General features: G+C 47.6%; 1 protein-coding gene across 4 annotated transcripts; it reads left to right on the top strand.

Moving 5' to 3' along the window:
* Positions 1 to 87: 87 nt before the first annotated feature.
* Positions 88 to 21,652, top strand: LOC139050893 (uncharacterized). 4 transcript variants are annotated; one of them, XM_070527709.1, is made up of 12 exons: positions 88 to 1,291; positions 6,272 to 6,716; positions 8,719 to 8,856; positions 10,886 to 11,016; positions 12,142 to 12,264; positions 13,780 to 13,902; positions 14,196 to 14,485; positions 15,104 to 15,404; positions 16,280 to 16,315; positions 17,705 to 17,998; positions 18,869 to 19,084; positions 19,805 to 21,652. In XM_070527709.1, exons 1-12 carry the CDS (start codon positions 392 to 394, stop codon positions 19,910 to 19,912), a joined length of 3,105 nt encoding a protein of 1,034 aa, XP_070383810.1. In that variant the 5' UTR covers positions 88 to 391; the 3' UTR covers positions 19,913 to 21,652. The 4 variants fall into 4 exon arrangements, with proteins under 4 accessions (XP_070383810.1, XP_070383809.1, XP_070383811.1 ...); XM_070527708.1 differs by having other exon boundaries at positions 10,883 to 11,016; XM_070527710.1 differs by having other exon boundaries at positions 89 to 1,291; positions 10,883 to 11,016; positions 16,280 to 16,303.
* The last annotated feature ends 2,433 nt before the right edge of the window (positions 21,653 to 24,085 follow it).

Raw genomic sequence — 24,085 nt, 5'->3', positions numbered from 1 at the left:
GAAAAACCACCATGCGTACAATTGTACGATACACGCACCTTTATATTCAAATGCCATTATTCACATCATATTGTAGGTTAATTACGTATAATGTATCGAGGCACGAATTCGTTAGTCGCTGACAGCGCCCCCTGCCGCGCCGAGTTGGCGCTCGGGTCGTTTCGTGAAGAACGAACGGCGCAGCAACTGCGTCATGGCGGATGTTCGCGCTGACCTCGGTAAAATAGCAGAACGCGTACGGTTTTCGGCATCGACTCCCAGGACCCGTTTCTCCGTGCCGGCGGCCCGCAAGATAAGTGCGCTTCATTAATTGGCGCAACGAGCGGCGAGCGCGACAGTTTTACAAACGATATAGGTGTCATACGAGTCAGGCGCCCGTCGGAGCGCCAAGATGGCGGACGCAGACCTACAACAACAAAACCTCATGGTAGTTGGCGCGAGCGCGGGCGAAGGCGAAAGCTCCGTGGTCGCCGACGGCAAATTGGACGGCGACGCGGTCCCGGCGGTGTCGGCCGACGTTTCGACCGCTGACATCCTGCAGCAGGCGTTCCAGGAGGCGTCGGCGGGAGGCGAGTACGATGATCAGGTGTCGTACGCGCCCGAGGACAGCGTCGCCGCGGGGCTGCAGCACGGCGGCGACGAAGAGGAGCTGCCGGACGGCATCCTGCGCCAGGAGGTCGGCGAAGACGCCCAGATCTCCGACAAGGCGGCGCTCCTCGGCGTCGTGGACGGGGAGGCGGCCGCCGAGGCCCACGATCCCGCCACCGCCGACAGCTCGGCGGGAGGCGACGTGTCTCCCGCCGCCGTGCTCGCGGCGCAGGACTTGGCGGCGGATGCCGCGGAAGACGCCGAAGGAGCCGCGCCCGTCGAAGCCGCCGAGAACGGAGAGCTGCCCGAGAACGGCGGCGGGGTCGACGGCGGCGAGCAGGTCGGCGAGGCCGAGGAAGCGACACCGATGGCGGTTGAGGCCGAGCCGTCGCCCGCACCGCAGGAGCCGCAGGACGAGGACATGGTTGCCGCGGCGGACGAGCAGTCGCCCGCCGCCGCCGCCGCGGAGGACGAGAACGACGCCTCGGCCGCGCCCAGTGTAGCAGACGACGAGGAGAGCGCCGATGCCCCCGTCACGATCCAGCCGGCCGCCTCGGCCACCTCGCAGAAGCAGAGCTCCGCGCCGCTGGGATCGTCGGAGAACCCGATACAGATCATCCAGCAGGGCAACACGTACCACTCGACCCAGGTGCTGTCCCCGGAGCAGCTTCAGCAGATCGCCCACGTGCTGCAGCAACAGCAGGTGAATACGCGGTCCCGTGCGGTGGTGCTTCGTTTTTCCCGCGCTGGCCGTGTTGTGTGGGAGGCTGCCTTGCGGTGGCCCTCTGGGCAGCCGAGCTGGAAGGAAAGGATGTGCGTGCGCGTCTGTGTGCCCTGTTCTCACATGTTCAACAGCGGTGTTAGAATTTGGGATGCACCGCGCTTGGTTTGAGCCCTCGTATACGTGCAGGTTCATTCATTCGCCTGCTTTGCACGTGCTTGGTTTACCGTTGCTGTCGTGCACACGTTACTACTCCACGTGTCAAAACGCAGGTGTTCAGGGGAGGAGGGGATATGGATGCTGTGGCCCTGTGAAATGAGCAGAAGGATCTAGTCAGTACCGTTGCCATTCATTCTGGTAGCGTGAACACGAACTGAAACAAACTGGGAGCCGTAGCAGTACACATAGCCAGCTGGTGCCATTGAAATGCTATTGACTGAGCCTGCTAACATTCTAATGTCACACTGAATCATCACGATTGTCTTAGGCATCTGTGGTGACCTTTAGGCATTCTTTTATGTCAGCACTACGAAAAGATCTCGCGATTCATGCTGCAAGCGTTAGTTATCTGCACATCTGGGTATTTAACAATTTACAAAGCTATCGTTGACACTAGTGCTATGCAAAGCGATATCACCAAAGTTGACAAAGCTGCTTACCTAAGCCATTTCATCGTACATGGCCAGCAGAGCACATTGCATATTATTGTAGGCACATCTGCTGACCAAGAAGTACGGTTTGGACTGCTGCTGTGGTCAGCATGATAGTTTAAAACTTGCGAGTGCTTTTAATTGCTGCTTCTTTTGCGATAGCAAATGATTATCAGCCTTTGTAAGTCTGTTGTCATGGTGACTGCCTCTAGGATGCCTGCTGTGTTAACCAAGCCCATTCTGTACTTGCAAATTTCTCCATCTGACACTAGTCAAATTCTCTGCCACTCCAGACTTCATTCCTCTTACTTTGGCGTTCATTCTCTTGCTTTGATAAACCACTGGTAATCTTTTCTACACACCTCAACACTTTCCTTGTTCCAGTTCTTTCTGTTCATCAGAGCCCCACATTTCTCCCAGCTGGCTGTGTGACCTCTGCTGTTTCGATGCACTGCATACACATATATACATGTACACTGCCGATAAATTGCAAAAATGATTTAGGACCTTAACTGAGAAACTATAAGAGTAGGATTGAAGATTAATACACTTAGGACCAAGGTTATGTTCAATAGCCTCACAAGGGAACAAGAATTCATGATAGTCGATCAGCCTCTAGAGTCTGTACAGGAGCACTCTTATCGAGGTCAACTATTCACAGGGAACCCTGATCATGAGACAAATTTACAGAAGAATAAATGGGTTAAAGTGCTTATGGCAAGCATTACCAAATCCTACTGGGATCATACCACTGTTGTTGGTAAAGAAAATCGTACAATCATTGCATTCGACTGGTGCTAACATATCGGACAGAAAATTTGAGGTTGAACAGTGAAGCTCAAGAACAAGTTAAGGACCACGCAAAGTGCAATGGGACGAAAAATATTGGGCGTAGTTTTAAAAGACTGAAAGAGAGGGGTGTGGACCAGTGAGCAAACGGGGATGGCTGATATTCTAGTTGACATTGAGAGAGAAAAAAAAATATAGAGCTGGGCAAGCGATGTAATGCGTAGGGCTGATAACCAGTGGACCATTAGAGTCACAGAATGGGTGCCAAGAGAGGGAAGTGTGTTCAAAAGTGGCAGGAAATTAGGAAATTTGTAGGTGCAAGTTGGAATCGGGTAGCACAAGAAAAGGTAACTGGAGATCGCTGGAAGAGGCCTTTATGATGCAGTGGATATAAAATATTAGGTGATAGTTATGATGATAATGATATACACATTAGAACATATGACGCTACTATTCTTTCCAATGAGTACAACTCAGTCTGCTACCTCTGATGACGTGTAATGTTGATTTATTGCTGGTGAAATGGAGCATGCACTAAATCCAGTCATGGTGCTAGGCAAAACTCTCAACAAAATTGTACTTCTGCAAGAAAACTTTACAATTATCAAACCTTTTTTGCTGTTCCTCCTTACTGATGCGTTGTTCAGTGCTGAGTGACAACCTTCCATTCTATTCCTGCCAGCAAACATTATTTGAAGCTGCAGACAACGAAAAGATGCTGAGAGTATGTTATCTGCGTTTTTATCTGACATACCGACTTATCCCTGTCTAAGTTTTTTTTTCTCCCGCCACTGCATATTGCATTGTCTCCTTTCTTTACTGACATATGGCTTATAGCTTGTCGATAGTACTTCATCCTGTGAGCTTGCATCCTAGCTATATAGCTCAGTCTAATGTTTTCCACATTGGTTCAACTGTTGCACCTAGCTGTTCTTCAATGTGCCTTGCATAGGTGTGTTTACTAGATCGTCCCCAATATTCACAGGCTAGCTTTCAATGTTGGGACGTGGTTGCACCAAAATTAACAGTGACAACTGTTTGTTAAGCACTCCAGTTGGCAAGAACACATGCCCTTATCAATTTGAAGTGCAGAAGTTCTGGAGAACTTGGTGATTTGCAGCAGTTCCTCATGCTAACAATGGGTCGGCATTGCATCTTGAATGAAGAATGGATAAGCTGTAGTTGAGGTGAAGAAAGTGAGATGTTGACAGACAGTGCACATTTGAGAGTATGGACGGAGAGAAAGGAAAGAAAATACTGCGTGAGGCGATCCCTGGACTTTGTTCTCTCCTCGAGTGGATAGTGAGCCTAAAGGGAAGGTGCGTACGACTACACTAGCGGACAACCATCTGTGACAATGAAGGAAAAGCTACGGAGGCAAAATGCGCACAAGTAAGAGCCCGTCTGAAAAATTTTTCCCCCTTTTTAATTTCCGATATTTTAAGCTGGACAAGAGAAGGCATAAACACCTTATTTTTAACAGCAAAATAACACAAACAACCCACCGAATGTCAAATTTGACTTATTTTTCTGGTTTTCCATTTTTCGTCAAGCCAAGTGCGAAACCCAAAGCGCTGTCAAACTCTGCCGGATTACTTGGTGTGGTAACACTTGCGGAAGCTCCGTCCCCTGTAGCTTTCACTCGATTGCCCTGTCCATGAGTACTAAGGGAGCAGATTGATCGAGTAAAATAACATGATCGGAAAATTTGGACACTATTGATATAGAGCAGAAGAAATTTGTGAACATCAGGAGGTGGTTTCTCTTCATGATGCTGCTGCCAATGTGGTTGTCCAGAAATGAAACTTAACTGACGCTGTTTGAATAGTAGCTACACCGTCTGCAAGATTCCTACACTACTGCAGGCACACTGCATTATGGCACCGCTCTAGCTCCATGATCTGACTCGACTGTTACACACTGTCTTGTCACAGGATTCACAATGGTAATAGATCCTGTATGGTACTGCATTTTAGGGCAGTCTGGATTTTTTCTTGTGGCTCTCAGTGCCCAAGCGCTGCATTTTTGTTTGACCACGAAGTGAAGTTAGCAAGCCGGTCTGATCCTGGTTGGCATGCATTGTTCTAGCTCAGCACAGAACATGACTGATCAGGAAAGTGCATGACCACAAATGCTGGCACATCCTTCCTTTCCTTTTTTTATCTTTTTTTTTCTTGTCTTGTGCTTGAGCATAGAATTGCTCTTGTTCATTGTGCAGGAGTACATCGAGCATTTCTACCACAGTGGCAGTTCCAGAGGCATTTGGTCCGGTTTTTAGGTTGAATGTGCTCATGTTCCAGGGTTATGGGACGCTGGTTAGCGTTACGACAAATTCAGGCAAACGGGTGTCGGTTCTTCAGAGTGTTTTTGGGGCTGACCGTTAGTTTACGTAAAACAACATGACACACAAGCAAAAGCTGACTATTGCGAGTTTATTGCTCATATTCATGGAACCCTTCCTTATGCATGGGCAGGGGGTTGATTGATACCTTGTGTGTGTTTCCTGCACATCTGACTTCATATGTACACAGAATGTCAGTTTTACCTAAATAGGTAAATGAGAACTGGATTGCAATATAGAGCACTTTCAGGGCCTAACGTGAAAGGAGCTCGGGTCAACAGCTCGTGGCTAGATGTCACACGATGTAGCTGAGTCATAGATCATTACTAAAGGAGAACTGCGGTGCATTGAGACAACTGTTGAGATTGCGAGTTGAATTCGCAACTCTCGATTCATTGGTGCTGTGGTCCCGCATCTACAAAATTAGCACTCCTGAGTGCCAGTTATTCGGTTCACTGGGTTGTCTTCAGTTTTTTGCCATGGCTTGGTCTTATAGAGGTTCACCGAGGTTGAGGATTGGGTGAGTTGGTATTTCATTCTAAAACTGCTACAGCAGAACATAGAAAAGAAGAAACAAGTTGGAAGACGGTGCTCTGTTCTTTCATCTGGTTGGTTTGGCTTGTTTCTTACTTTCTGTGTTGCGCTGTACCAGTTGTAGACTTCTTACACAGGATGTTAATATAGCAGGCAAAGAGAGAACAGAAAGGATTAGAGGGTAAAGATGTGTTACTGATGGCTGTAGCTGAAATTAAAATGCCAAATCGAAGCGCTCTGCAGTTGTGATGAACATGTAGCTTCTGGCGTGTTAAAGTAGTGAAGTGGATATTAATAAAAAGCAAGCTGTTAATTAGTGTGTCAGACAATGAGGGTGACCTGTGCAATTTACTGTCAAATGGCAGTCAAGCACTTGGCAGGTATGATTCAGAGACATGGAGAGGGGTTTCTCAGTCAGCCTAGTTCAGGTCATGGCATGGGGTTCGATTTTAATTGTTTACTTCCATGCCCAAAAACACTGCACTCACCTTCTGATTTACTGCATTATTTACTGCACAGAGTGGCTGGTCTGTCGTGACAATATTTATGAGACGCCACTTGGACAGACAATCGATACATGACGAAAGTCAACTTGGAACAGAGTAAAAACGAATTCAGCATTGAAGTGTCCCTGATCGCTTCACGCAGGTGAATAGAGCCATCCAGAATGGCGGCTCGGCTGTGGTGTTCAACCCGCAGACCAACACCCGCATCATCTACCGGGTCATCTACCCATCGGAGCTGGGCTCCAAGCAGACAACTTCGAGGCCTACAGCGACCAGGGGTCGGGGCTCATACTCGGGTCGGGGAAGGGGTCGGCCGCGTGGCCGGGGCCTCGCCAGGCGGGTCGTGGAAGAAGACGACCCGCGTAGCGACGGGCCTGAGCTCTCACGCGAGGAGAAGGAGGAGAAGAAGAAGCATCGGCCACGCACACGCTCGGGCAGAATCTCCAAGCCGCCCTCATACATGGTGAAGGACTACAAGCGCATCCACCATCTGGATTTCGACGATGAGCCGTACGACGACTCAGACGGTGGCTACTCTGACTACCAGGTCAGCGACGACGAGGATCGCAGCCGGCGTTCCTTCACCGGTGAGTCGTTGGCTGGCGTTGCCGAAAGGATCTCTACGGGATTGGAGACGTCAATTTGCAGCGGTGCCATAATTAGTGCTACTTGGGGAATAGCATTCTGGGACAGATGTTATTGTGTGCATCGACTTTGGCAAGCGTTGAGCAGCGGAACCAGCCAAACTGTACTTAACAAAAAAAAATCGTCATTCTTCGTCATGCAGCTACTTGATCTACGGTGGTCACAGTGAGTGCTACTCATGAGCTTGTTCTAGGGCAGGCAACATTATGGGCATCAGTTCCCTAAAGAAGTTCCCTAAAGTTTAGGGCATCAAGTGCCCTAAAGAAGTCGGAGAGGATGCAGCAGAATGAATTGTCAGTTGTCTTCAGCCTGTTGTTGTCTTCAGCTATTCATAGCAAAGCAGTACAGTTTGAGAGGCAGCAGATTGTACGTCTATTGCGCCCTTTGGTCTAGTGTTGCAAGTCGCCTTAGGTTGGCAAATCTTATGCAGATTATTGCAAACCTATGCCAGCAAGCAAGTCTAGCGCTAGATGCTTGCAAATGCAGAAACCAGAGCTGTTACAGTTGATGTAGGTGAAAATGGGAGTGGGAATTCTGTATGTGCAAGTACTGCATTTATGAAAATGCGTGGCTTGAAATCGCTATGTGAAACAGGCTTACGTCAGAATAACAGAATTGAGTGGACCTGTTGCATTTTTGTAAGACAGCTAAACATCGCCTGCAGTAGTGGTATTTATTGACTCATTATTGTTGAATCATAATCGGTTTGTGGTTTATATGCATGCACTGTCATAGTATATACTGCTGGGTACTGTTGTGTGTTCACTCAGCATCCTCACTCACTGCATATCTGTCAAGCTTAAGTATTTATCTGTGAGCGTTAAGGTCACTGACTAAGTGTTACTTTAGAGCATTATGGGCTGTATTATATGATGCCTTGCTGTTCCCATAGCGTAGCCTTCATTTATTTCCCTTATCCCAGGCATTTTTGCCTTATTCTGGCTATTTAAGCACATCATTTACAGTGAAATGGTCAAATACCTTGATTCAATCAGCTTCTTCACACCATCGCAGCATGGTTTTAGAAATGGATGCTCATGTATTACGCAGCTAGTCAAATTTCAACATTGCATTTCACTTTCTTTAGACTAGCTACAAGACCACATGAATGCAGACAACACAGGTGCTACCAACTCCCTTTTAATTTTCAAGAAATAAACGTTACACGAATAATGCGGGACATTTTTAGAGGGATGCTAAAGAGAAAGATTAACTCCATTTCGATGTAGAAGGTAATGTTTAAATACTGTATTTGCATTAGTTTTGCAGTCAATGTTTTGTCCACTGCAGAAGAGAATGTAAGGGCCAAGCTTACCTTTCTTGAATTTCAGACCAAACCTAAGCTACGCCAGTCACGACATCAGGAATTTCGCAAGTGTTCTCGTATTGAGGCCGCTGTGGCACAGTAGTAGTTCTATAAACTTGCACAGTTCAGTCTCTTGTTCCCTTAAAATGCAGTAGTCCACATTTCTTGATTAAGAATTAACTAGGCCTGAGCAGAGAGCCTCAAAATCTATGCCATCACAGCCTGCTCGTGCGGGAACCCCTTACGGCTAGTCTTTTGTTCCTGCATCTTTTCTGGCTTAAACGACCTCTCACAGTTGTAGTGCCTTTATTTTTTTTCTTCTTCAGTATTAGGGTTATTAATGCTTACCAATACAGCTCAACTTAATTTCCTCTTTAGTGTCCTTCTAAAGATGGCCAATGACCGTAACTCTGTATATATTTATTTTCCTTCAATCAGTCAAAAGTTGATAGTCAGCATCTGTGCTGTCCATTAGCCTGTGCTTCGACAGCTGGCAACTGTTTGTCGGAATGTTAATGCTCAAGTCAACTAGCCCAACTTTCCACTCTCAATCTGGGCATCTGTAAGCTGCAGTTCTAAGAATTAGTTAACTCTTTGCTTGCGAGCACAGCATGAGAACTTGGACTCTCCTGTTGCAGGTTATGGCGGGAGGCCGCGAAACTTCAAATGTCCAACCTGTTCCAAGTCCTACATCGGTCGTGGTGGGCTCTGCAGGCATCTCAGGCTGTACCCGGACCACGGAAACCCTTCAGATGTTGACGAAATGGTCGCCCAAGGTAAAGCATTGATTTTGCTCCTATCAAATACAGCAGCAGCTGAACATCATACTTTGCTGGTGAAGCATTGCACGGACACAATGAAGACACACAAGAAAAGACTACACTTGCTGCACTCGCAACTATCGAGTGTCGTCTTTTCTTGTGTGTCTTCGCCGTGTCTGTGTCAGTGTGCTGCTTCACCAGCAAGGTATGATGATTAATCACCAACTAGCCCAGCTTACCACATTACTGAGCAGCTAAACACTGAAGTTTTTTTCGCGCTTGAAAGCAACACTTGTATTGCATTCTTTTGGGCACTATAAAAAGTCGTCAGGTATGTCGATGGTGGCAAACCCCAGACAACGGTAGAAGAGGCCGACATGGTCCAAATGGGAGCCCTTTGATTCAACCCCTCATGATCGAAAAATTTTTTTTAAGCAAAACTTTCTTTGTCTCTTTTCCCGCTACTTGGTGGGTGGTGGATGCTCTCTTACACAGCAGGCCAGTCCTAGAGATAATGGGAACTGTGGCTCGGGCCAATCAGGGTCATTATACTCAAGAGTGGAGATGCAAATTCTAATTCGTACAAAATAACAAATCAGTCCTACAAAAGCTCGCTAGATGGAGGAAGGCTCATGGAAAGAAAAAATTGTCATTCACCCGACTAGCGTAAAGCTACAGCAGAACCTGTATTTGTGGGCATCCGCAGAATTCATTTGCTATATTCAGCGTCCCTGTACTTCATGTTATTGATTAATTTGACCTCTAGAGACTAGCCTCCTTGTTCACTCGGACGGTAGAGCAGCTGCCCCTGACAGGTGTCGATCCCAGGTTCGATCCCCGGACCAGGAGAAATTTTTTTCTTCATCTGCCAAGCTTTCTTTCTGAGAAATCCGTATGACTTTTCTTTGTAGCTTTGCGCTACAGTCAGGTGGATGGCAGTTTTTCCCTTTCACATATGAAGTGAGCACTAAATGCGGAGGAGGCAGAGGGTTGAAAGAAGGCGTTGAATGAAGCAGGAGTGTCTTCGATGTGCAGCAAAGTGGGGTTTAGAACATGTGTGCATGTTGGCTCGTAAACGCAGTCTAGTGACAGTGGATGACCCCCAGGGAGCGCAGGGCACATTTTCCCCAAAATACGACGCAAAGTTGTGTTGATGCACGGTGAAAATGGCTTGGAAAGAAAATGCACGCATGCTCGTGTAAATGCAAAGCCAGGCAACGCCGATATGCAGTCGCAAAACAGCATTGGTGCGTGACCATATTGTTCACGGTTGGAAACAAATTTCTATGAGCAACACTTCTTTCAGGATAAGGTTGTCTCGGTGTATAAGTGTGTGCAATAGGCTGGTTTCTGTCGGACATGTTTGCGGTATCAAATATTTCTTCGGCATAAGTTTACATTGCTCTAGGCATTTTTTGGTGAAGATATGCCCATCTTTGTTCTGTGCTCTGTACTTAGGAATGGTTGCTAAAAGAGAACTGCGTTTCTCCCAGACACCCACAGGGAGCTTGGCTTAAAACCAGTTCCCGCCAACTTTCTAAAATTTTTTTCTGGAAGGCACATGGTACACACTTTGGCTGATGCTAAAGACACTGGCTTAGCAGGGAAAATTATTTTTCCAGACACGGAGCTTCTTTTCGTCTTTTTAAGGTTTTCAGTGGGCCATTGCAAATACATATCGTGTGAATAGATGAGGGTGGAACTGAGAACAAAACATCAAGACCACCCCTATCTTCTTCCTCTTGTGCTGTGTACAGTGCAGTCAACTGTTAAAGGCAACACATGAATGTAGAACATTTGTGAATTTTTTGCCTCTCTCGAGTCGACATTTCGTAACCGTAACCCTGTGCAGTGCACTGATATAGCTTCAGTGAGCACTTGCGCCTAGAGCGCCAGCACAGTGAAAGCCGTGCATTAGAGCGTTCCCTTTAATGATGGGCTGCGCTGTAATTGCCGAGCAACCAGCCCCATGAACCGTGCTAGCAACGTGTTTTGGCGGGCACCACTAATGCTGAGACGTCTTTTTCCGACGAAATTGCAGCAGGGGAGAGCACCACTACCACGGACACACCTCCGACGAGCGGCACCAACAACCCGGCCATGTACATGGCGGCACCACAGCGGGGCCGGTACGCCGACCTGGCCTCCATGCGGCGGAAAGCTCGGCTCAGAGAGGTGGGTGGGGCTTGCTTAGGACATAGCGTAGTATGTGCGCAGCTGGTCCAAATCGGACCAGGACAAGTGAAAGAGAATTCACATATTTTTTTAGCCATAGTATTAGTAAGTAAACCTTGTACGATACCGAGAAATCTTGGCTTACCTTGAGAGGAAGCTCGGTAAGCCAGAAAAGACGCAAGTACAAAAGCTAGGTGGGGATGTTGCACCCCATGTTCGAGCTTCCAGACGTATTCCACAACAGGCTGGCAAAAGTTTATGTGCATTTGATACGATAGAAGATGTGTATTTGAATTTTTCACCTTGCAATTGAACCGTACAGCAGTCTGGCAATGATGACAAAATGAAATGGATTTGCGTTGTCATTGTGCACGGTGCACATGATTCTGTTTTCGCTTGTGCATCTCGACCGTCAGCCCAAGATAATTTCTGCGGGAGTTTTCTCGTTTGTGCTATTTTTGTCGTGTGAATAAAGAATTGTGGGCACAATGCAGTGGTGACATCCTTGCTGCATCATTGGGTGCCAGAGCATACGCACCATACAGAGTTGATCGTTGCTCTTTGCAAATTTTTGAAAGAGCGCACGAAATGTAATGTGTGGGAGGAAAGGACTGGCAGGCTTACAAACTCTGCAATGTTCTGCTGCCTACATTTCACTCCAGGAAGCTAAGCTGTGGGTACGCACGTGTTTCTGGAGCAGACGACAAGGCAGTGATCTCAAGGCTCCGCACTTCTTGACGTCACACTAGCCATTCCAAAATGACAGTCGTCATTGCTGAGAGGGGCTTAGAGGCAGCAGTTTCAAGCTGAAAGTTTGGATTTTTATGTCCACCAACAGTGTAGTTTTCTTGTGCTTAAAACCATACCGGCACTTCAACTCGGTTACGATGATAAGCTTAGAATAACTGGACGACTATGTCGCAGCTCCTTTTACAACATGGGACTTGCATTATCCTTCAATGTGTTCACGTGAGTCGTGCCTCTGCACTAAGGCCCTGTGATGAGAGAAGCGTGACAGGAGTTTCACTTGTGCGCTATGAGGAAGCAGCAGTGAAAAACACCAGCTAGACTGATCTTGCACGTTGTTACGGCCCGGTTTTCACCTGTGGCTTCTTTGTGCTGCAGGTGACCAAAGCTTGCCGAGAGGAGGAGCTGATGGAAGTGGTCCTACCGCGGCTTGCGGACTCAGTGTCTCTCTGGGAGTTTCTGCTCACCAAGTGCGAAAAGGGAGACCCACCTCAGCTGCAGGTAAGCGGTGGCTTGGTGATGGTTAAAAGGGCTTCCACTGCACGCATTGAACATGGTCAAGAAACTTTCTCGGTCACGAGACAACATGACAAGTGCTTGCGTGTAATGTGGTTCCGGTGCAGCGCAGGGCCTACAGTTTCATTAAGAACATCACCCATCCTTTTATTTGACTTCCAGAGATATGTAATACTTTGCATGTATTGCCATACATAGTGGCGTAATGAACACACTTTTTTTCAAAAAATAAACTAAGCAAAGTTCGAGGGTGCATTTGTTATGTGGGGACAAGTTTCTGTTTCAGAAGATTGAACAGTAAGATGGTAATGATTTGAAAAATGCATTAGCTAACTTATTTTGTGGTAAAAGTACACATATATTATTTGCAAACCATAACAGCGTTTTAATTGCACTCAACTCCGCATCGAAACCACCAGACCTGTCATCCTGGTCGCTAGCCTCTTCATCCACATCATGGATCCACAACACCTCGTCCTTGCAGCCGCTTTCGGCAGCTTGCCATTATCGCAAGTGTCACGTTGATGCATTGCTTTTTGACACCTGTTGTTTTGACAAGCACGCTGCGTGCTCTCTTTCCTCGAGCGTCCTGCTCATCAGCACGTCGAAGTTTATCGGTGTCTGACCGGTGTTTCCTCCGTTTTGTGCGCAGATTAACTCTCTGTGCTGCAGCAGGCGTGTAACTCGACTTGGGGCCCATCGCACACAGCGAAGACAGGCAGAAAACTGAGCAACAGACTCGCAAGTTTAACACTACGCCTGAGTGTGCTCACTATACTGACTAAGTGCCGGTTGCCCCTTCTTCACTTGTACTCTCCCGTGCACCGCACCTGGCCGCGCCATGTGGCCGTGCATGTTAGAGTAAAGTCAGACATACGCCAGAGCAAAGTCGGTAAACTGCACAAAGTGACTGTTGCAGAGTGCCAGTTGCGTTTTCTTTTCTCTCTCTTGAGTCTGCGAGGTGCCTTTGCACCGGCACTGGAGGCCAGCATGCAGTAAGAACAGGCTTAGCATTATCACGGTCGCTCTTTCCGTGAAGTGGCCAAGCAACCGGGGGAAAACAAAAATTAATAATTTTCAAGAGCAAAGTTGGGGGCGCATTTATTATACAGGTGTGTTCATTACGAGAGTACTATATACGGTATACCCCAGTCACTCGGGGCCTTCTTATTTGCACTCCAGACCGATTCGGACGGAATTTCTCGGTTCCAATTCGCTCCCTTCGTCAGCCTGTGCAAAAGAGCCAATCGCAGTCATGAAATTCGATCCCACTTGAGCTCGACTGCGGTCGAAAGTCGCCCACGTGACAGCTGTATCATTCATACGGGTGCCCAAGTCCAGAGAAAGCCTAACTTTTAAAAGGCATGCCTGTAAGGAACTTCCTTTGGCCGATGTGGTGAAGTTGGGTTGCTGAATGTGTGACATCTTCATGTAAATGCCGATCTTGACAGTGCGTCTGGCAGTCGTAGCTCATCTGAGTTTTAATGTGTCTCTCCACAGATTCCAGAAATGCTGATCCAGCTGGAAGAGGTGCTCCGGGAGATGCGGGCATTGAGCCAGGAGAGCCTGGTGCCCGTCGAGCCTGGCGAGGAGGCTGCTCATGCAGGCAACCAACTCATGAAGGTGTGCCCCCCGCTTGCTTGCTACCAAAAAAAAAATATATTACTGTGACCACAGTTGAAAACACGAAAATGAGTTTGCTGTGGCAGAATCAAGAAATCGGCAATGGGGAAGAAGATTCGTGAAAGAGAACATTTTAGGGGTGTGCGAATATCAGTGAATTGAATCAAATGGAGAACATTCAAGTAATTCAGTTTGCAAATCAGGTATCTACAATTAGATTTTTGGGATATTCGATACATTTGGTGCGGAGATTCGTGCAATGCTGCCCTGCCCTTCTGTTCTGGCACGGGCAGATCGAGGACGAGAGCGTGGCCCAGGCGATCGGCATCTCCACCGGCCTGTACGCCATCCGCGAGGAGGAGGTGGTCACGAAGATGGTGCCCGTCGCCCGTAAGCGGCCGCGCGCCGAGAGCGAGAGCAGCCTGAGCCAGCCGGCCAGCACCACAGACACCGCGGTCGCCGGTGCGGGCGGGGGCGTGGAGTTTGTCACGCCCGAGGAGATGGTGGCCGCGCTGCACGGCGAGCCGCTGCCGCCGAACAAGCGGATACGACTGGACGACGAAGACGCCTTCGTTGTGCTCACGTGAGTAGCTCGTACCTGCCAACTCTGCAGAATTTCTCGCTGTGTTTACGAATTCCGGCTTGCCCTAGATCTTACTAATGTTGCGTCAAGTTTTACGAAAAATAAACTCGGTTTAAAAAAATGTTTTAGAAATGGTGAAAGACGAAGGTGGCGTACGATTGCAAATGAATGCATGCAAAAGAGAAGTACCTCCACCGCCATCTTGTAGCAGTACAAGTTGCGACATGTCAAAAGGGTACCGTCTTTGAGTAGGTTTATTTAGACAAGCTCCCGAAGCAGGCGAAATTGGCAGCGGCAAACTCGCTGATAAATTCACTGATCTGGAAACGATGTCGTTAGGTCTCTGCTGTTTCAAGTTTTCCACTGCTTGCGTGCTGCTTCTAAAGTTATACCATTTTTAATAAAGTGGGTGTGTATCCAAAGAAAGGTGTGTGCTCAGAACAAACTTAGGTACGTCCTTACAACAGTTGAAAGTTCAGCAAGTTTCCTGGCTGCCCGATTTCATCCTTAAGCTTTCTGGTTTGTTTTTTTTTTTTTTAATCGCTGGAAATTGTGGCGCCTTACCCGATGTGTATTAATGTTGGAAACTGTGTGTGTGACGGACCACTAACCGCGCAGGGGCAGCGGTGTAGAGAGCGAGGCGGCCAAGGTGGACGGCATCATCGAGGCGACGCTGAACAGCGACAGCCTGTCCGAAAACATGCTCGAAAACCTCGAGTTTGCCGGTCTGCCCGTGTCGGACGAGGCCGTGACGAACGGTAACGACGAGGATGCCCAGTCTGCAGCCCCCGCGTCCGTCACGGCAGTCACCGCCGCAGCCACAGCGACGCCCGTGACGACCGCGGTCAGGGCAACGATGAGCGGACACACGGAGACCTTTCAGTTCGTCCAGCAGGCTGGCAAGTCGCAGCTGCACAAGGTGAACTTTTGGGGACTCCTGCCTGCCAACTCTAGGGGTTCTGTCTAAAGTGCTTTGTACCTTTAGAGCGTATTTACATGTGTAGTCTACTCCTGTTAATTTGACTTTGGTTTATTTGACTAGCCACTTGATTGGAATGCAGTGGGAAGTACCAGTGAGAAACCATACATGGGGGGGCTATCGAAGGAAAACTCACTTAGTTTGAACGCAAAAGCTTGCGGCTTCAATCAATTCTGCCCCCACCGGCAGCACCTCCACGGCACTCCTCCGGTACGAGTAGTGGTTACTAAAAGACTGAAAAGACAAATTCATGAGACGGCACTACTGCTTACGTAGGCATGAAAACGTGAGGACGTTCCGGCTACCCATATGGGAGCCTTGTTCAATTTCTTGGTTCCCCGTACGGGGGCCTTGTTCACAAACTGCGAGCAAGGCTCCCGTAACCTCCTCACGTTTTCAGTTATCTTGGTCAGTGTATCTTTTTGCGCTTCAACATTTATGAGTTGATTTTTTAATATTGTTTGAATTTGTCTGCCAGGAGCTCACTAGCCAGAGCAACTGCCAGTGTTGTAGCCTTGAATGGGCAGAGAAATGGTCATGAAATTCATCATACCATTGGGTAAAGGTTTCTTCCCCTCGTGCAAGTGATCCTATGCATATCATGCCAAATATTATGCACAGTAGTAATTGACTCAGCCCAATAAGCGTGTTTGTTTCTTCAAATTTTCTCATGTGGTGTTGTCACTTGCATCAAGCAGTTTGCCCTTACCATGACACTGCTCTTCGTCGAGGGATATTAGACGTGGTATGTTAATGAAGTGAATAAACAAACAAATCGTTCAAGTATGAACTTATTATTGTGGTCATTGTTCTAGAGAAAGAAGGCATGCGAACCAAGGGTAAGTCTCAAAGTAAGTTGACTTTTGGCGACACCTTTACTTTTGTTTTAAGAGACTTTGCAACAAGCTCTTCTCATCCAAGAGGATGACACTTTGCAAGTGGTTTGGAAACACTTTATAAGATATTTTGAAGGAGTACCGGTGTAACATTTTTGACTATTCATTTTTCGCATTGACCTCTTCCGTGCACTCTCTATCGTCCTGAATTCTCGCCAAAAAGACGGCCAAATTTCTTAGAATGTTTTTACGAAAAGAATGCAGACAGTGTTTAAGGGTTTATGTGTTCAAGTTCTTAACCATTATTGCAAATCAGAAGCTTAACAGCAGTATGCCATATACCATGCGATGCTCACTCCTGGAAGGCGATCTCAGTGCATAGAAAATATTGAAGTCTTCTTCACTCAATGAGGAGCACACCGCCATCTTTGGAACCTCTTGACTCATTGCTGAAATCAGCATTTCTTTCTTTTTTCTTTCTTTTTGTTTTTTTCCTGAAGAAGCTCTAACTGCCAGCAGCAACATCTTTAAAGACCCCGGTTGCCAACTTGTTTTACTTCCTCCGCCAGAACAAACTCGCTCCTGCTTGCAATGTCCCACAAATGCTGTGCTGCCATCTGCCAGGAGCATGACAAAGCACTGAGACGAACCAGCTCGTTTGTGGCATTGCTGGAAAATGAAGAAGTACCGTCGGCAAGCTGGGCTGGTCCTTGGCAGTTTCTTACCAGAAATGCGTGGACGAACCCAGCTTGTCCAAGGCACGAAAGGGGTTAGATAAAGGTCCAGGACTTCTAAACCGCAGAAAAATACTGGCAAGCAGCAGATCACCCTAAATAATTTAATATGATAGCTTTTCTACAGCCAGTTTTGGTTTCGTTTACCGGGAGGTTACTGTGCCGTGATGTCATGGTATAGAAGGCGGTTAGGTGGAAGCAGCACATTGCAATGTTTTAACACTCCCTCCGGCTTTCACGGTTGCCTGCTATGCTGCTACATCGATTGTCAGAATGAGTAACAGCATAGGAGGCGACCGAACGAACCAGGGTGAGTATCAAAGCATCGCAGTCGTAATGTCCTGCTCCAACGTGATCACCTTCTGTGTAGTCACGTAATGAACTGTCGAGTTTGTCACAAATGGGTTCGACTGCGCATGAACTTTATTGTATGATACTTGTATTGTGTCAGCATTCTTATTTATTTTGTTGTCACTGCTCTTGCCATAATACTGTCGGACATTTGAGTGACTACAAAGACAGTGCCTCTTGTAGGGAGCACCGTCCTTTGTCAAGCCTTCCTTCAAGCTTTCAGTCTAATTCTCCCAATGTCATCCCAATGTCAGTTTTGAATAAATTCATTCTGATTCATTCATGCAAGCACGCATCAATTCAATCTCCAAATTTTCAGGTTCAGATCCTGCCTGGCCAGTCGCTGCTAAACCGCAACTTCGTCCGTGTGGTGACCTCGTCCGAGAGCTCCCCGCCGCCACCAGCGGCAGAGGTGTCACCAGCTGCAGCAGCACCGGTCACCATCACCAAACAGGAGTCGGCGACTCCCCCCGAAGCTACAGAAGCAGCCGACGCCATGCTTCCAGCCGAGCCAGAAGAGGAGCCGCAAGCCACAGCAATAAGCCAAAAGCAGGCGGATGTGCAGGTCGTCGAGAGCCATGGCAACGATGACTCTCAGCACGAGATCACCCAGGTCAGCCACGGTTGTCTTAACGGAGTTGGGACTTGGCTGGTCGGTGCGAGAACTCAAAGTCGCCAAAGGCAAATGTCTGGTGATGGAAAATAATGGATTTGCCAGAAAATAAGTGCGCAGCAAGTGTAAAAAAAAAACAACCTTGCCAATGTGTTGCTGAATGCACATGTGCTACATGTGGCCTGTACTTCAACCACTGTCATGTTGTAGCTACAGTTAGACAAGTGCATGCACTAAATGTCTGTCACCTGTCTAGATAAACAGGCATTGGCCGTGTTCCGACAGTCGAATGATGACAGGGTTTTTTCGCGAAAGTCGCTATTTAGCCCTTTGCTCAATTGATTGGTGCCCTCGGTACAGACATTGACCGCGGAGTTGGCACCATTTAAAGCTGCTTGATGGTGTTGAGTGACAAAAATTTTTAACAGCAACCAGGTAAGTTGTTCGAGAATGTGTCACTATTTTTGAAGAAGTTCAGTGCATGCGAGGTACACATACAATTCTGAAATTCTGGACGTGCCAAACATCCAAACGCAGCCTTAACAATTTAGCGGCTTGGCTTAGCTTGTCGCGTGGCTTGGCTTGTCCCATGGCTTGGGCACGGTTGGTAGCATCTTTCATTGTTGGTTTTGAGGTGGTGCTGGCAACGTGTCAAAACAGAAGCATCGCATGCTCTGCCCATCTCGATAGCCAAAGTAGCATATCGCCATGCAGAGGGAGTCTGGAACGTCAGTCGTCCTTGTACATTATTCTTACAGGGTGAGCAACAGTGCTGCAAAGCTGTCCGAATTATTGATCGGTGACTGCACTCTTCCCTTCCTGCCTTCTGCACTGCTTTACACTGCGGTTGCTGCTTGCCTCAACATGCAGGTGGTCTGCGCGGAAGACGGGGAGGCCGTCAACGGCACCGCCATGGCAACGCAGCCCGTCATACGGCAGTACATGCTCCCCGACGGCCAGATCGTGAGCGCCTACGAGGACGCCGAGGGCAGCCTGGTGCAGCTGGAGACACCAGAGGAAGAGCAGACGACGGCGCTGGGCAACGTGGTCATCGTGCAGAACCCCGACGGGACCACCACACTCCAAGTGGGTCGTCTCAGCACTTCGTTATAACTTCGTTTTAGGAGCTAGAGTGAAATCCCAATGCTCGCAGCTGATCTGAATTTTGTGTTGATACAAGTTTTGAAAAAGTTGCGGCTAAAATGCATGGGAGCTTATTAATTTTACTGGTTACGGTGCTGAAAACTTGTAGAAAGGCATTCTGAGCGTCGACTTCAAAGTCCTGCAAGTCTTTTCCTAGGATAGACAGAGCAGTAAAGTTGGTCTTGCAAGATTTTTTGGGTCAATCTGAAGACCTCATGATTTTTCCCAAAATTTTTCTGAGAACTAAGTGAAGGAAATGCATAAAGTTGCAGAAACAAATGCAGAAATAAATCAGATGAACAAAAATCGACCTCATATTTGAAATAAGTGCATAATTTACATTCCGCAATATAACTCTGATTTTTAAAAATGACAAGTAAATGATGTCACGATTTGCAACTTTGCAACGCACTTTAAATAAACGAGAATGAAGAAGATTACATAGACGAAGGACTGATATATATGTCAGCACTTTGTGTGTGTCCATGTTTTTCAAGTGCGCTGCTAAATCATGAATTACCAACCAGCTTATCAGTACCTGTTGCTGAAACACTGATTATCGAAATGCTTCTCTACTCATCAAATCTGTGTATCACCAGAAGTGGCCTATTGCACCCGACTTGGTACACCGTAAACACTGATTCCGTTTGCCCCTCTTCCCAGGTGCCCAGCGATGGTAGCATCCCCATCGAAACAGTGCAGGCACTGTTGGCCATGGACCAGTCGGCCATGGTAGTGCACACACAAGACGAAGGCATCGAGACGGCTTGAGTTGGATCGGCTTTGGATTGAGGATTTAGGTGCCATGCGGGTGCGAAACGGAACTTGCCCAACACCAGATCTGTGCCCCGAGAAGTGCGAGCAGGCCATTATTACGAAGTCGTACCAGACGACGGTGGGCTTGCAGTCCGGTGGAAGGAGGTGTCATCAGCGCAAACTGCTCATCGCACCACGTTGCCGTGGTTACAGCGTCGTGCAATGAACTGCGCATACGACACTAACATTATGTTGCTGCATTGAACATTCGAGTGCACAGTGGCTACTATGCGTCAGGGTGATGCACATCTTGTTATATCCTTTTCTTTTTCCCCCTCCTTTTTAGTGCTTCCCTATGAAAGCAGTGGCTATTGTTACTGCTGGCCAAAACATTTGTGACCGAGAAGAAAAGTTATTTTTTGGTTAACATAATTTTTGAGTTATTTTTAAAGTGACTATTTTTCTTGTGTGTGTTTATATACAAAAGCACTCGTTGGGCCTTGTTTCGGTCAGTGTAAATGGCTGGCAAGTGACAGCCGGCTGAAAGGACTGAAATGTAATTTAATGCTTATTGTAAACGTAAATGTAGCACTGCATTACCTAAGGCAATGGCTGTAGATACAAGCCAGGCTCGCTTTTTTTTTTACCCCTTCTTTTTCTCTCTGCTACATTGCACCTTTACAAAGACAGCGAATGCACGCCTGTACAAAGGTTTCGTCAGCTTTGCGTGTTTTTTGTGTGTTCTGCAAGAGTGTTGGCCAGGTACGGCCTCGAAGAAACAAAAGGGTTTGTGCCCAGTCTTCTTGTGGCTTGTGGATTGATTTCTCTCCCGACTGTCACGCGTCTCCATATTCACATGTACAGTCCACTCATTAATCAGCATGGATTACTACGGTGACGTTGCAGACCGAGCAAATTCGTAGCCGGTCCACTGAGCCTGTCGAAGCACGCACGTCGACTGCCTCCTTATATATTCATTTGCTTTTTCCTTTTTTGTTTCTCTCATGGACATAGTTTGCGTAAGTTTGATGTATATAACCAGTTCAGCACTACTGCGGTGCTTCAAACTACTGTAGCGAAGTACGACGACGCCATCGGATGCAGGGTGCGGCAAGTCGCAGAAACGGTAGTTCTACGACAACGCGATTTTTTTTTTCTCTGCCCTGGCAAGTACAATTTGAGTGTCTAGTGCGTTGCGAAGCAAAAAAAAAAAGCGCGAATGGCATGGACAGGACGTTGTAAAACCTTGCGAGTTTCGAGTTTGGTGGCGCGACGCACGTGCACAAGTGGACGAAGTCGGCAATGCCAAGGTACGCGCAGCTGGCGGCTCGATCGGCGCGGTTGGCTCCAGTTTTTTTTTCTAGAATAAAGCCGTCATGCGGAGCTTGTACATAAGCCCAGCGCTTTGAGCGCTTTTCATTTACCCCTCTCTACACGTATTGCCTGGTCTTGCCCGACGAATGGGCAGGCCTCGCCCGGGTCTTATGTTATACACTGTGGTACTTGTGCTTTGCCACGGAGCGCATTGAGCAAGTTGTGGCCCCTTTCATTGTCAGGCTTGAAGTGAAAAGCGGTCTGTGCACTTGACATTCTTTTTTTTTTTATGCCAAGGCACTGCGCGACCTGCACTATTATATCGGTCTTGTAGATACCAGAGAAAAATTTAAGCCGAATCACCTTCTTTGCTCTGTGGTTTTGTGTCTGAAAGTGATGTCTTTTGGATAGAATAAATAAAATGTTCTTTGGACCAGATAATGTGATGTTGTATGTTGTCTCCCAGCTGTGCTTCTATTATGTAGCGGTGTTACATGCTCGTCTCGGACTTGAAATGGCGTACAACATTGCAAACAGAACCAACATCAGCAGCAGGCTTTTGAAAAGTAAGAAAACCATCAGACACTTGGTGTTTATTTCTTGTCTACTGTGATGGCAGTTTGACATGAAATGCCCCAATTGAGTGCAATGTTGTTCAACCCTTTCGTGATCTCCATAATAATTTGCATACTTTCAAAATTTTCCACGTCTCCTGCAACCGACCTCCTCTTTCGTGGCAGCGTTCTGCTCCAATAGCAAAATTGAGTAGTGTTGGCTTGTATGTTGTGCAACCCTCACATATTATGGGTGCCCCTCTCCCTTCTTCAGCTACTCTGCACTCGCGTGAATCTCTCTTGCCTTTGGCATTGGTAGTGCACACAGAAGAAAGCTGACCTGCCTACTTTAGCCTTTCAGCAAGTCGCTCCACCTACTTTGACTGAATTCACAGGTCTGCCAATCGTTTGCCGACCCTGACCAGCTCCACCGGTGCAGTTTTTATCCCGTCAAGATCGGGCGACATCTAACACAAAATGCCTCGTGTCATGATGTCGAATTATTTGGAGCTTGTTGCACACCGAGATGCCAGTTTTTATATTTAATCAACAACCCTCTACGACTCACTGTCGGTCTTGTGAGCAACTCGTATTGGATGGGAGAGTGCATCACGATGTGATTGCAAAAGGACGCATCTGTGCTTCAATGGCTGCTCGGTCACTTGGATATATGGGGCACCTAACTCGCCGGCCAAGTTCGTGAAGTAGCACATTTTAATACACTTCACATTCTTTGTGAACTTCACCCAGTGAACACATTGTCTACCAGCTATGTGACGGCTGCTGTCTTGCCGAACAGACAACTTTGGCACTATGTGTGTGATGTCGGTGTGTGTGTGCATTCTTGGCCCATCCAGCCTTTAAATACAGTAACCCTTTGTTAACGCGATCCCTGATATCTCGAAATATCGGTTCAGTCGAAATTTTTGGCCGGTCATGGCGACGACCCATGGATTTCTTTTTTTTACCAGTTATACCGATGAGTTTTTTGCGCCGAACCCTGGATATCTCGACTTCAAAAATACCAGGAGAAAGGCAACGTCGGCAGCAACGTTGCACTACTTTTTTCACCCGACGGCAGCTAGCTAGCTAGCCGAGCCAGAGGCCGGACTGCGCTTCCCGCTTATCTGTCCCCTTTCTTCTGTCGCTTGCGCACACTTTGTGTGGCGTGGCCTCGTGCATGAAACCGTGAGCTGCTCTTTTATTCTAATGCATGGTGGGAATAAATGTGTATGTGAAGCCGGTCAGGTGGTGCAAGTATAGAGGGATTGGGGAACTTGCAAGAGCATGGGCGGTCAGGAGCCAGTCGGAGCAGGGAAGGAGGGAGGAGGGCAGTGTAGCTATCTGTGCATGGGCGCTCGAGAGAGGGAAACGGCAGTGACACTGAAGTAGGCCGTGGTGCCGTAGCCTCAGTGTGCTCAAGACCACGGTCAGTTGCCCTTCGCTCCTCGACAAGGCAGGACGTGCGTCGATTGAGCGGAAATTATCTGCAAAGCGAAGGAGGCGCGACACAATGCGAACGCATTTCTCTTGTATTTACTGCTAAGTCGCCACTGACTATTTTTTTTCCTTCTCATTTGGGACGCTGTCATTGATGCATATCAATGTGGTCGCAGTGTATTGTGACCTTGAGCTAGATGATCAGCACTTTTGAACAGGTCCGTCAAGCTCGCGCACTGCATGTAAAAGAAGCCAACATGCGAGTTTACAGCGTTTCGGTGAGCTTGTGACTTGATAAGGACACTCGCTTCATGGTCGCGCGACGGCAAGGTGTCACAATTGCACCCTTCCGTGGTTTCGGTTTTAGAATTTAAACTGTCCGGAATTCATTACGATGCAGAAAGTAGCGCCACATCGTCTTTTTTGGCTGTCTGGAACCGGTCATGCTCGGATGGCTGGTTTAAAATATTGCATTCGGTTCGATTGCCTCCTCTCTGTGCCAAGCACGTATGCTGTCTTGGCATAGTGCCGGTAACACCGTTGCTAGTAGATGCCAACATGTCCAGCGCCGATGCATGCACAATGACTGAGAATATTACTGGTGGCATTTCAGAACGATTCCTTGTGCACACTATGTGCGGCCAGCGGGCTTGTATTTTCGTGATTTTGCTTATCTCAAAACTCCACGTCTTGATTTTTTTATTCTGGCTTTTATGTCTTTGAATTAACGGGGCTTACAGAAGCGATAGCGCCCCATCCACAGCAGACACCTCTGTGTCACGCGTGGCTGTACCTGATGAAGAGCCTTTGCAATGAAATTGCAGCCAGGACATACTATGGAATTGCAACTGAGGTGCAGTGATTACAACAAGGTACATTC

Source organism: Dermacentor albipictus, chromosome 10 (genome assembly GCF_038994185.2).
Source record: "Dermacentor albipictus isolate Rhodes 1998 colony chromosome 10, USDA_Dalb.pri_finalv2, whole genome shotgun sequence".
In the NCBI taxonomy this organism is placed as follows: Eukaryota; Metazoa; Arthropoda; class Arachnida; order Ixodida; family Ixodidae; genus Dermacentor; species Dermacentor albipictus.
Note: the sequence above shows the minus strand (reverse complement) of the source record. Positions and strands in the feature narration are given on the sequence as shown.